Source organism: Leguminivora glycinivorella, chromosome 2, assembly GCF_023078275.1.
Source record: "Leguminivora glycinivorella isolate SPB_JAAS2020 chromosome 2, LegGlyc_1.1, whole genome shotgun sequence".
In the NCBI taxonomy this organism is placed as follows: Eukaryota; Metazoa; Arthropoda; class Insecta; order Lepidoptera; family Tortricidae; genus Leguminivora; species Leguminivora glycinivorella.
In genome coordinates this window covers 2805947-2819980 of record NC_062972.1, presented here as the reverse complement: position 1 = coordinate 2819980, position 14034 = coordinate 2805947, and the positions used below count along the sequence as shown (strand labels likewise).

The following is a 14034-nucleotide window of genomic DNA, read 5'->3' as shown; positions in this document are numbered from 1 at the left end:
TACTATAGATAGAAGGTAATGTATAAGCCGTAGGATTTATCTTCGGCAATTATGTTACATAGTGTATTACACCGTGTATAACGATCGAAACAGAACTTAATTCTGTAGGTGTCCTGTTATCTCTGGTCTAAATTTAATTAGAATACGTCAGACGTGGAAATAAGCCTCATATTGTGTTGACTTTCCTAAACTTTTCGTTGGCCCCGCTGTTGAAACCCATACAAATCGTCACTACTTTGAAAAAATCTCGTATCTCACGCTGCTCCTCAAAGTTAAAACGCAGTAAGTCTATATGCATTTCATACATACTTATTACAATTTTCTTTTCATTGACAGACGAAGATACAAGTTTTTTTTCCCCTCACTAGCTCGGAAACACGTGTTTTGTCCTTTAATACCAGCGGGTAAAAACGCATTTTATCCACTAGTGGGTAAAGTAATTTGACCTTGAATAAAGTCAAATTAACTGCTTTAAAATTGATAAAAGTAGGTGTATCTAGTAATAAAGATGATTTACCACCTGTGGAACTAGTGGAAGCAGTGATAAACGCATTTTTTGCGTTTTAGTTTCCTCGCTATAGTGAGGGGATAAGTTTTGTGTTACACTCGGGTGCAAATGTATTTTACTTCTCGTGTGTTAAAAACTCGCAAGTTCAGGATTCTATTCTAGAACCACTCGCTTCGCTCGTGGTTCAACTATAGAATCCTTTCACTTGCTCGTTTTTCAATTCCACACTCGGCGTTAAAATACAACTTTGCCCCCTTGTATAACAAATAACTATTAAAAGTAGTGACGATATAGACAATTCTCAAAAATATGTAAGTACTACAATGTCATTTTCATAGGAGTTACAGCAGTTGTTGTTTAACCGCACATGCCAACGTTGATATAAAATACTAACTGTAAAATATCAAACTAAATCAAATCCACTAATTTATTCAACATTTATGATTTAAATTCATCACTCATAGTTGGTTATATGTAAATTATATCAGCCAGCTTAAGACATCAAGATAAAATTTGGATGAAATTACTTTGCACTCTTGTGGATAAAATGCAATTTTGCTATCCGTTTTCGAATTGGTTGGTGTGGTGAAAAATTATTTTTCCAAAGTTAAAATTTGTGTCAGCCCCCTTAAACACTCAAAACCTGATTTTATACATTGACAAGTGTCACTCATGTCACGTTGACATACACGTTTTTCACATACCTTTTCTTAACTGATCTTAAAAATCTTCTTACTAAGGTCCACATTGTTGTCGTACCCCTGACTCGTATTTCGTCTATTCTACGTAACTAATCCAGTTTGGCCGAATACAAAAATCGTACATTAAACGATCGTGTCCTGAAACCGGTTATGGTGTGACGTCAATACTTTACGTAATTTCACTTGTGAAAAAAGAATCTTATTTCTAAGGTGTTAAGGGATTTACAAGATTGAGAGATCAAACCCGAAACCCCGAAACCTGAGTTTGTGGCGTAGGCGAGAGGCTGGCAACCTGCCACTGCAATGTCACAATTTGGATTTCTTTCAACCCCTTTTTGCCAAGAGTGGCACTGAAACATAGTAGTTCATGTGCTCTGCCTACCCCTTTATGGGATACAGGCGTGATTATATGTATCTATGTATATGTATCTATGATAGATCAAAGAAGAATGACATTAACGAGCCTGTGTGCGTAGAATGCACAAACGCTCACGAAACGCTCACGATAATATATCTTTCATACTATCTCTCTCTATCGCTCTTGCTTATTGGCGCGACAGAGCCAGACTACATTTCTGCGGCGTTTCGGTGGCGTTTCGGGTCGCCAAAATGCCGTTCGGCTACGTCCCCTGGTAGTAGGTATGGGTCATGCTCATGAGCCTGACTGTGAAGGGGTTCGTTCGGGGTTCGAATCTTGTTAAGGGCATTTATTTGTGTGATGAGCACCAATGTACGGTACACTCTTAAGCTTACAGTCAATTTGTGTAAAAAGTCTAAAATTATTTATCATTTTATCATTATTAGAGAATTTTTAAGTCCGCGATTTGTACAATTTTGGGTAATACAAAATTATTCTTACCTACCTACTTCAGAGATCGGTGGCTATCACGGGTTCTTGAAAAAGCCTTCTTTAAAATGTTAAAATGGCTCAGAACACGCAGTCTTTGAATAGTCATACCACTTTTTGAAAATCACGATAAGTTTCCCAAAATATTAATTTGCAATACACATTTGTCAGGAATGGCTTGTTTTGGCGCTAATTTTGAATCAATTTATTTCTCTGACTATTAGCATTAATAGTTTCCTTATTATCAAAGTTAAACAAATCAAGGTCCACACAGTGCAAACAGACTGCAGCTACTTTTGTACACAATGTATAATCTATTGTGTTAATGTATGCTGTGTAAGGTGACACATAGCTAAATACTTAATGAACCTCAATTAGTATTAGGGTTCTAGCAGAATTATCAGTAGCTTCGTCCGAAAGAGTGGGGCATATTACTGAGCCAGGACCCTTTTGTTTTTGCTGCAACGCACACAGCAAACCCACCCACATTTTAATTGTATGCTATTGTTGTTTTTTCTGTAGTGTTAGTACTTATTATTGTTTATTTTTGTTTTAATTGTGTAATTTTGGTGTGTATTGTTAGCAAACAAATAAATGATTATCTTATTTTATCTTATCAATGTTATCAATTATTTGTCGAATTTTCGCGTCAATCATACTTTTGTGTTTTATTAGATGAGCGGAAAGTAGGTATATAATATGAGATCTAATCCATTTTTATATAATGCATAAAAAACCATGTAAAACTTTAGGAAATTGCCGCAGTAATTTGCAGTTTGATAATAATTACCATTTGAGTTGTTACGCTGCAACATGTCTTCTAAATTAGAATGATTTTAAGATGCGATTAAGGTGACTCTACGATGCGATATCAATATCAATACTTCAGTGTCTAAATTAAAAATTTATTAACAAACACGTCAACTATCCAAATTTTTTGACGTAGGTATTAAAGTTCAAATCAAGCCGTAAGTCATAGACAATCCGTTCAGTGTCCATCGTATCTCATTACGTCATAGATAGCAGACTTATTTCACGAGTACGGTCCCTGACCCTGCGCATCGCCGCATCGAAAATCTGCGCACGCGCCACTTAGTCCGTTTATGCCACTTTCCTTGATCCGTCATAGGGTCCGCAGGACCTTGATATTGACGGAAAAATAAGGAAATTTCCAGCTTTTTATTTCCTGTTTATTTGGATGTATTCCAGAATCCTTGTTTGATTTAAATTTTTTATGATTTTAGTCATAATTACTGAGTGTTTATATTGCTTACGAAATAATATACATAATATTTTCCTTACATAATAACGTTTTACTAGAAAATATCACTTTCACTAAACGTAACTTTGAGTCCTAGGAAGTCAAACATGATTTTCATCTAAAAAGTTTAACGGTTTAAGGATTTCTCGCTAGAACTGACAGACTCTAGGCCGGAAAATCCATAACTTTGTTTTTTAAAATTACGACACGTCAGTAATCACATTTTTTTATGTTACGGAACCCTAAATATGAAGTGACGGCCGCCCCGACACGGGCCCGTATGACTCACTAAAGATGTAACAGACAGATTTTGTATTTATTTACTGTATATAGCCTATTAGGTACACATAGCGAATCAAATATTGATTGATAGAAGGAAGACCGTAAGGTTACAGCCTCGCGTCTGGCCTTCAATGTGTCTCAGGGCGAATACGAAACCACATTCGCGCATGTCACGAAAAAATGGCAAATGGAAAAACACCAATGTCGACTTTCAAGATGTCTCCTGGACCACCCTTTATAGACGAACTCTTTCTCAAAAAAAAAAAAAATATTGTTCACAATCTTTAGGCGTGCGGATGATTTTAAAATTTAGTTTTTTTTTTACTTGCCAGTGAAAGGGTTGAGATAATTTCTATTTAGGTATATTAAATCTCTAGGTTAATTAGGCATAATAACTCGTTCTTAATCGCGGCTCAACTTACCTCAGTAAAAAATATCTTATTGTATATTACACGTATTTTGAAGATTTTAGGGCTTTAGGTTTTCTGAAATTCTCATTTAAGGCTTCTCTAAAACCAATTCCTCTTACAGTCTTAAGCAAATAATCGGCCAATGTTGAAATATTGTTGTGTTTAAGCGCGTTATATTTATGGTTTTGTATGCTTCAATTTATTTTGTGCAATAAGGTTTAAACAAACATTCAATTACGTCTTCTTTACACTTTACAAATAAAGTCGACAGGCAAAAGCTCTCACGTGCGGTCTTTGCCATTGTACCACCTTGTACTATAAATTGAAGATAACAAAACTTGTGTCAACGTAGCCTAAGCTGACTTTGGGTTCGCGGTATTTCCCCTGTTTGAGGACATCTGATTCTAAATATCAAAAACTCGACGGAATAAACATTACGATACAACTGCGGAAAAGAGGAAGTTCGGAACGAGTGGCGATAAGTCAAATCGACATTTTTCTACAAAGCTACGTAATTAAAATAAAATAAAACAATTTAGTAATTAGTATTAAGTAACTAACTATGTTTGTAACTTGTACTAACACTTTAGCACCTAAGGTTAAGAAACAACAGTAAATGTGATGAAAGGGAGCCTATTCCTGCCAACAAACTGTTCTACAGTTTGGCGGAAAGTTTTATGTAAACTGTTCACTTTTATTAAATAAATAATTTAAAATTTAATTTTTTTTTTTCTGTATATATGGTCATTTTGACGCCCGGTTTGGCTCAGTCGGTAGTGACCCTGCCTGTTAAGCCGCGGTCCTGGGTTCGAATCCCGGTAAGGGCATTTATTTGTGTGATGAGCACAGATATTTGTTCCTGAGTCATGGATGTTTTCTATGTATATAAGTATGTATTTATCTATTTAAGTATGTATATCGTCGCTTAGCACCCATATTTAGTACAAGATTTGCTTAGTTTGGGGCTAAGTTGATCTGTGTAAGGTGTTCCCAATATTTATTTATTTATTTATTTGAAGTTTCGCTCTGATAAAAAACGAACTACTTTGTGAACTAGTGCGGGAAAAATACCGGCTGAAATACAATTACTGATGAAAAAAATGTATCCGTTAGAAATTGAAAGGTTGTAAATTTTGATAAATTTTCTGATAAGTTTTTTATTTAACACATAACCACATAGTTAGGCTATAAAACGTCCAATACAAATACTTGGCCATAAATTAATTATTAATTGGGCGATTAACGCCCAATGTCACGCTATTTAAACAAATTAATTCACAAAAGTGGCCGATCTGACATCATGAGACAAACTCGTGAAGCCTTCGAGAAATTAAAAAGTCGTTTGAGCACATTTCTACCACAAAACTAAATATCCTCTAGGTCCAATGGGTCCTGGTGCGAACAAGGTTTTCACAGAAATCGCTATTAAGGTGCGACCACACCGCTGCTCAAAAAACGCAGACTGTACGGAAACGCAGTGACGTATCGTATCCGTACCGTTTTTACCGCATGCTCCCCACACCGCTGCTTAAAATACGCAGACGGTACGGAAACGCAGTGACTTTCGTATGGGACACGTCGTGCGTTTCCGTACCGTCGCCGTTATTTGAGCAGCGGTGTGGTCGCACCTTTATTTACATCTTTTTTGATTCAGTCTGCTGATTACGAAAAATCATGAAATTACATCACGATATTTGACAATATTGGGTCAAAATTTTGAATCTTCTTGATTGTTTATTGGGTTTACGAAACGCGCTTTCATGTTTTGTCAATTCTACACTTTTAACCGACAAAAGATAATGTGTAGAAGGATACATTTTTAATCTCACGGTAAAGTACACTTTATGTACCATACATACCATGTACCATATGAGTATGTCCCACTTTGTCGATTGCTATAAAGCTGCTTTGTCAGTTTATTCACATAAACCGTAACAAACAAAGTGGGGCGTTTTACTAAACACACTCACATAAATGTAGACATACAGGTAATTTTTAGGGTTCCGTACCTCAAAAGGAAAAAACGGAACCCTTATAGGATCACTTTGTTGTCCGTCTGTCCGTCCGTCCGTCCGTCTGTCAAGACCCTTTTTCTCAGGAACGCGTGGAGGTATGAAGCTGAAATTTATATCAATTACTCAGGTCTACTGTCCCTTGAAGCTGTGAAAAAATCAAACTTCTAAGCCAACGCAATCAAAAGATACAGCCGTTTATGCCGCAAATTTTCGACACTTGCGAGGGAATCAAAACCTACAGGGTGCTTCCCGTGAACTCAGAATCTTGAAATTTGGTACGAAGCAACGTCTTATAGCATAGATAAAGGAAAAATTACGAAAACCATAAATTTTTAGTTACATCACATAATATATTTTTTTTTAATAATTTTAACCTTACTACCCATTTCCTCATAAACGCGTAGAGGTATTAAATTGAAATTCATACCAAATACTCAGGTCTATAATACCTTTAAGCTGTAACAAAATCAAACTTCTATGTCAACGCAATCAAAAGAAACAGCAATTCAAGCTGCATATTTTGAAACTCGCAAGTACTCGCAAGGGAATCAAAACCTAAAGGGTACTTCCAGTCGACCTAGAATCTTGAAATTTGGCATGAAGCAACGTTTTATAGCACACATAAAGGAAAAATTTCGAAAACCTTAAATTTTTAGTTACATTACAAAATATATATTTTTTAATAAATATAAACTTATTACTTTTTTCCTCATGAACGCGTAGAGCTATCAAGTTGAAATTCATATCAAATGCAGGTTTGTACGGAACCCTCGGTGCGCGAGTCCGACTCGCACTTGGCCGGTTTTTATAAAGCAATTAACTAGGTAAACTACCTATGATATTTAAATGTTGCACAAAGTTTTTCCTCAAAAGTTCTGAATGACCGGGGTTCGACGACCGGTCTGGCCTAGCGAATAGTGATCCTGCCTGCTAAGCCGCGGTTCTGGGTTGGAATCTTGGTAATGGCATTTATTTGTGTGATGAGCACAGATATTTGTTCCTGAGATGGGGGTGTTTTCTAAGTATTTATATATTATATACATAGTCGTTTGAGTACCCACAACACAAGTTTCCTTGAGCTTACCGTGGGACTCATTCCATCTACGAGACTTCCTATAACCTACTGTTGTGCCTACATTGAGAGAAATTACAACCAGTTTTCATGGTCGTTCAACAAGTTTTTTGGTTAAAATAGCGCCTACGTGCTCTTTGGTTCAAACAACAAGCTACTTGACATTTGAATCGGCAATATATTTGAATCAACAAGTCGATTTTATAAAAACAACCTGACACATATTGTTTTAAACATACGTTTGGCTGATTTAAACGGATAAACCGCAACAAGTCGAACTTGTTAAATTCACAATGCAAATTTCTCTCAGTGTACATTTGTCCTACCCATAGGACATAAACCGGCGGTATGTATAAGATACACAGTTCAAACTAAAAATACGTGTAGGAAGGAGGTTAATATTTATTTATTTAATGCACCTTTATACTAAACGTAGAAGAGGAAAAGGAGTGTCAGCTAACCTTTACTAGTCTACTATTAACTTAAGGCTGATAAGTTGCTATGGTTATTTTCGCCTAATAGGATATTTAGTCAAAACCGAGTCAAGGATAGCCGGATATCCAGTAATTTGCCAGACGTTCCGTGCAAAACACAAACAACCTTGCAGTGAGCTTTATTACTTATTTACTAAAGTACAGTCAATAACATTAGGAGTTTTGTTAATCAGAAAATATTAAAAAGAAAATATCTGAATATCATCATTCCATTGCCCTTTTCCCATTATTTGGGGTCGGCGCAGCAGATAATCTTCCTCCATTCCTCTCTATCAGCCGTCATTTCCATACTAATACCTTTCAATCTCATATCATTTATCACACATTCCATCCATATTAGGCCTTCTACTACCATTGTATCCATCCACCTTCATATTTACCACTCGTTTTATAACATTGCTTTCATCCCTCCGCATTACATGCCCATACCATGCTAATCTACTTCCTCTCAACTTCTCTGTCACTGGCGCTACTCTCAGGCTTCCTCTTATATACTCATTCCGGATCTTATCCCGTCTTGTCACACGTCACACCACACATCCATCGCAGCATTCTCATTTTATTCACATGCAGTCTTCTCTCATCATTCGTCTTGGTGGCCCAGCACTCACTTCCACACAGGACGAGAAGAAAATATCTGAATGTGCACCAACGTAATGAAATAAGCGATGGATGGGTATATAATTTTAGATTAATTAATTAATTGTGCTGCCCGAAGTGTTGAATGTTATTTGTTTACCAACTATTTTTCGCCACTTTTCCATAGCGATTTTTATTAACATTGAGATTGACTCTGCTCTGATAATTAGATTAGATTAAGATTAGAATATATATGTAATGAACTATTCATAAGAGCTTGTAATTAGGCCTACATGAATAAAGATATTTTGAATTGAATTGAATAATAATATTTTTCTCATATTTGATGCAATGCAATAATGCACCGATAATATAATATTTATATATAAAAAGTATGGTTTTATATTTTTCATTATCTTACGTAAAAATGTTATAAATTATTTATCAAAATTATCTTGCGAATGAATGCGTAATTTGGAAAATTTTCATGTGTCACATATTTCATCCCCTGTGAAAAATATTATAACGATAAATGGGCAAAATCATGCGGCTTGATAAATCTTAAACCTCAGCTACCGTGACGTAAAATGTGACGTCAATTGTGCATCAGTCCCCTTGACGAATGCTACGGCAGCCTCTACGTTTCAAGTTTGTCCACCCGTCGATATAAATTAACCGAGCACGTGCGTACAAGCGTGTTCTTGAAGTATGTAAGCAGGTTTTTATGTAATTGTAGTTTGTTTTGATTTTGCACATAAATTAGGTTAGATTATAAATTATCGAGTTTTATTGTATAAACTGGTCCAATATGATATGATACCTGCGAGACGAATCTGTTTAAAAATTAAAAGGGCTTCCGTGTTTTGACCTAGGATAATCTTATTAAGAGCAATTTAAATTATTCTCATAGAAAATAATCTGTATTTTTGAAAGAAATCCAAATTATGTTCTATCTTTTTTAACTCATATCCCACAGTTACTAAATTATAACCCATGAAACGTACTTGTACCTAAATTATAACTGAAACGTACTCCTCTTAGTCAGAAGAAAATAACGAAAAGTTTTCAGTAAATACTTATGGTGTTTTTTCCGCACTACTCTCATTAGTAGTCACGTCTAAACTTTAAAAGGCCATATTGTACCTATTGAAAAACTTCGTACGATACAGGTGCGAAGATGGACACTTATGTGACTAAGTTTTCTACTGATAATTATAGCTGGCGTGCCAGAGTACCAATCCTAAATTTAAAATAGTTATTTGTTATACAAGGGGGCAAAGTTGTATTTTAACGCCGAGTGTGGAATTGAAAAACGAGCAAGTGAAAGGATTCTATAGTTGAACCACGAGCGAAGCGAGTGGTTCGAGAGTAGAATCCTGAACTTGTGAGTTTTTTAACATACGAGAAGTAAAATACATTTGCACCCGAGTGTAACACAAAACTTTTCCCTCACTATAGCGAGGAAACTACAACGCAAAAAATGCGTTTATCACTGCTTCCAGTAGTTCCACAGGTGGTAAATCATCTTTATTACTAGATTCACCTACTTTTATCAATTTTAAAGCAGTCAATTTAACTTTATTCAAGGTCAAATTACTTTACCCACTAGTGGATAAAATGAGTTTTTACCCGCTGGTATTAAAGGACAAAACACGTGTTTCCGAGCTAGTGAGGGGAAAAATAAATTAACATCTTCAGTACTTACATTTATTTTTACCTGTATTGTCCACAGAAAACGCAGATAAAGAACGACTCGTACATAATGCGGATGTGGGAGAACCCTACGTACAAGCTGTACGCGGATATCTATGTGTTTAACTACACCAACGTGCCGGAGTATATGGCGGGCACGGAGAAAACTCTGCGGGTGGAGGAGGTCGGCCCTTTCCATTATCAGTAAGTACATACCTACGTAACATAATCTTGTATTTAGATAACCTAACCACAAACTTTAAATTTTGAAAAGCCTCCGACGTAGTGGACCGATTTTCATGAAACATGGATAAGAACACTCACGACTCAGCTTTCAAACAAAAAAAAACTAAATTTGTCGCGGTGGGGGTTTTTTTCAAAATTTAAATTGTGTGGTTAGGTTATTAAGGCTATAGACTGACGCTAAGGATTTTTGTTTATGCCCGTTATAGGGTTAAAATCGGCCATTGTAAATTTATATTAGCAAATAAGTTTTCGAAGAGTTTCAATATACTCGTGTCTTGTCCAATATCCGAATGCAGGTCATTGCTGACAGAAACGAGGCGAAACACGTGACCCCCGAAAAAGACATAAATATCCATCTAGTAGACATACTAGTTTACCGTATGAGAACGGATGGTCCGCTTTATGGTGCAATTTAAATAAATTAACAGATTCCGTGAAATGTGTGTTATCCTAAATATCCTAATAAACAATATTTTAAATAGTCCACCGTCAGTTCGCGTCAAAAAGTGTCAAGATTAAAAAAAAAGAAATGTCCAATAAATCTTGACACTTCGGACAAAACCTCTTCAATTCAATCAGGTAAAACCGGCCAAGTGCGAGTCGGGCTCGCGCACAAAGGGTTCCGTAGCAGCAAATATAATTACAGTTAAATCAACCTATCTCAAAAACTATAAGAGATACTTTGATCAAACCAAAAATCGTTGAAAGAGTTAATTAGCATGCATCACCTCTATTTTTTTTAGAATTTTATACCCCGTAGTTATAAAAATAGAGGGGGGGGACGACTTTGAGCTGATATCTCAAAAACCGTTCACTTTAAGAAAAATGTTTTTTAGAAAACTTTATATCATTTTAAAAGACCTTTCCATTGATACCCCACACGGGTATGTACATCGAAAAAAAAATTTTCATCCCTCAGTTACATGTATGGGGGCCCCCCCAATTCTTTTTTTTACTATTTAGTGTCATAATTTTGTAGCGGTTCATACAACACATATTCCCATCAAATTTCATCACTGTAGTACTTATAGTTTCCGAGTAAATCGGCTGTGACAGACGGACAGACGGACAGACGGACAGACGGACAGACGGACATGACGAAACTATAAGGGTTCCGTTTTTGCCATTTTGGCTACGGAACCCTAAAAATGCGCACTTAACCGTAGTATGGGATAAGTGAGCGTAGCTAAATTAAGTTGAAGTATGTTTTTTTATTATTATTTTAAACTAACTAATTTTGATAACATAAACTTTATTGAGACATAACCTAGCTTCAAATGTTATAACTGAATAAAATACTTAAAAACATTATTTACAACTTTCGTCGTGCCAACTTTTACATTTAATTTTTTTTTGAGTAAACGAATAATTTCATTTGGATTTTAGGTAAATAAACGAATTATTCACCAACATGTATTCAATTTGTACACATATATCACAAAATTCTCAGATATAAAAAACAAATAAAGGAGTTGAGCACACTTACCCGCTGCGCACAGTTAACCCACTTGATCTTTCTCTCTCTCTCTTGTAGTAATTAGTAATTACATAGTTACATATATATTCCATTTGATTTAAAAACTTTAATATGATGTTAAAAAAATAAAAATAATATGCCTTTAATATATACGATAGTAACTGATATATTTTTTCACCTTTATCCATATATATTTACCTCTATAATAATTTTACTCTTTCAGAGTTTTGTAAATATCTACAGTTGATTTTTTCTATTTACGTCATGTTTTTCAGCAATTATTTGTTTAAAACTATGAGGCTTTGACGCATGTCGACTAGGGCACAGGGGTCACAATTTTAGAAGCGTAGATTTACATTTTGCACAAACTTTAAAAAAAAGGTTTGATTTCGCTATTTTACCATGACTAGGAGCACTGTTGCTTACCTATAACAATTTTTAATGGCAAAATGACATTCAATGAGTAACCAAATGATTTTTACCCATTAATTCAACGCACCTATTCTTTATGAAATAAATGGTATATGTAGAGTCTGTTCGGAGAGAAGAGTCATGAAATGTATGGGGTCCAATACATTCCACGAGTTCCACGACTCTTCTCTTTCCGAACAGACTTTAGGACATTATTACACACTTACACAGATTGACTAATATGGTAAACTCAAGAAGGCTTATGTGGGTACTCGAATAAAGATATATAAATAGTAGTAGTAGTAAACTCTTTATTTATTGTACAATTAATAACAAAAAACACAGTAATTACAGTAAAGAACACTACAAAGGCGAACTTCTTCCCGTGGGTGTCGTAGAAGGCGACTATGGGATATGGGTTAAATTGTGGCGTAGGCGAGAGGCTGGCAACCTGTCACTGCAATGTCACAGTTTCGTTTTCTTTCAACCCCTTATATGCCAAGAGTGGCACTGAAGCTTAATAAATAAAATAAAGGACATTCTTACACAGATTGACTGAGGCCCACGGTAAGCTCAAGACGGCTTGTGTTGTGGGTACTCAGACAACGATATATATAATATATAAATACTTATATACATAGAAAACATCCATGACTCAGGAATAAATATCTGTGCTCATCACACAAATAAATGCCCTTACCGGGATTCGAACCCGGGACCGCGGCGTAGCAGGCAGGTTCACTACCGACTGCGCCAGACCGGTCGTCAGAAGTAACTTAAGAAGTTTCATGTGCTCTGCCTACCCCTTTATGGGATACAGGCGTGATCGTATGTATGTATGAATGAGAGGAAGAACAGAAAACATCCACGACATGACTCAGGAACCAATAACTGTGCTCGCCTCGTGCTCGCCATACAAATATTATGGCTACTGGGATTCTAACCCAGGACCATTAACTTAGCAGGGTCACTAACCACTAGGCCAACCGGTCGTCAAACTGTCATATTAAATGTCGTTTAGCAGTTGTCATGCCGAATTCTGGTTATACAGGCTGCATTATTATTACAAGACAACTTTTAAAAAGTCAATCCCATCAATTAAAAACGTCTAGGTCTATAAAAAAACGAAGAATTTAGAAAATTTGTAATTCTGGTTTTAAAACACGTGACTACACATAGTAAGGCGTTAGTATTCTAATAGATCGGAGTAACGTTTATGATGGACTAGCCAAGGTGATAACCAAAATGATTTGTATATTCTCTAACATTCTAAACTACAATTTAATACCAAAACTTCAAAGATGGCCGACTGTCACTGACACTTGTCAAACAAGTGTCAGTGTCATTGTTGTTAAACTTGTTAATATCACCAAAATAACAGTGTAGTACTTTAATAACAGGGTCTAATCTAAAATGGTAGTTCTAATCAAAATAGGTGTCTAAATCAAGGTCTTGGAAGATAAGACCGTGACCGCCATTATAAATAGCTTGTTATAAACGGCTTTTCGGCAATATTTCACTATTTTTGAGCCATGCAATGTTAGACAGGGTAGTTGATGTTTCAGCATTTGACGTACAGAATATTATGAGTTTCATATAAACATCTATTCCTGTAATAGGTAAGATTGTTTTCAAACGGTTGAATTAAATGCTAATAAACCTTAAAAAATTACTACAGGTATTGAAAATGTCATTTCTATAAACCTTTTCTGTGTTTAATGACAATAAAATATTGGTACCAATTTAACTTTTTTTAAGTTTATTTGTTGTTTCTAGTATATATTAGCGCCATAGTGGCTAACGTTTCGCTACGTAGCGTAAATATTGGCATGTTGGCTACACAGCCTGTTGTCTGATGTCACAAGCACGACATAGGGTCGTGTTTGGAATTTCACGTTTTAATTTACATTTGTATTCCTCATTTAGTTATGATCCATTAAAATTTAGAAATGTAACATGAGAATCTTGGACTATTTATTTTTAAATTAGAAATTCAGAAGTTATAAATACTTTTAGAAATTAACAGAAACGTCAAAATC

The 14034-nt window shown here is 35.5% G+C and overlaps 1 protein-coding gene across 1 annotated transcript in view; it reads left to right on the top strand.

Annotated features, from left to right (window-relative positions):
• The window catches only part of LOC125239726 (scavenger receptor class B member 1-like), a 52874-nt gene that overhangs the window by 18029 nt on the left and 20811 nt on the right, over positions 1-14034 (top strand). Inside the window, exon 4 of the mRNA XM_048147372.1 lies at positions 9902-10065. Coding sequence (XP_048003329.1) covers positions 9902-10065 — 164 coding nt within the window. The remainder of the gene's footprint in view (positions 1-9901; positions 10066-14034) is intronic.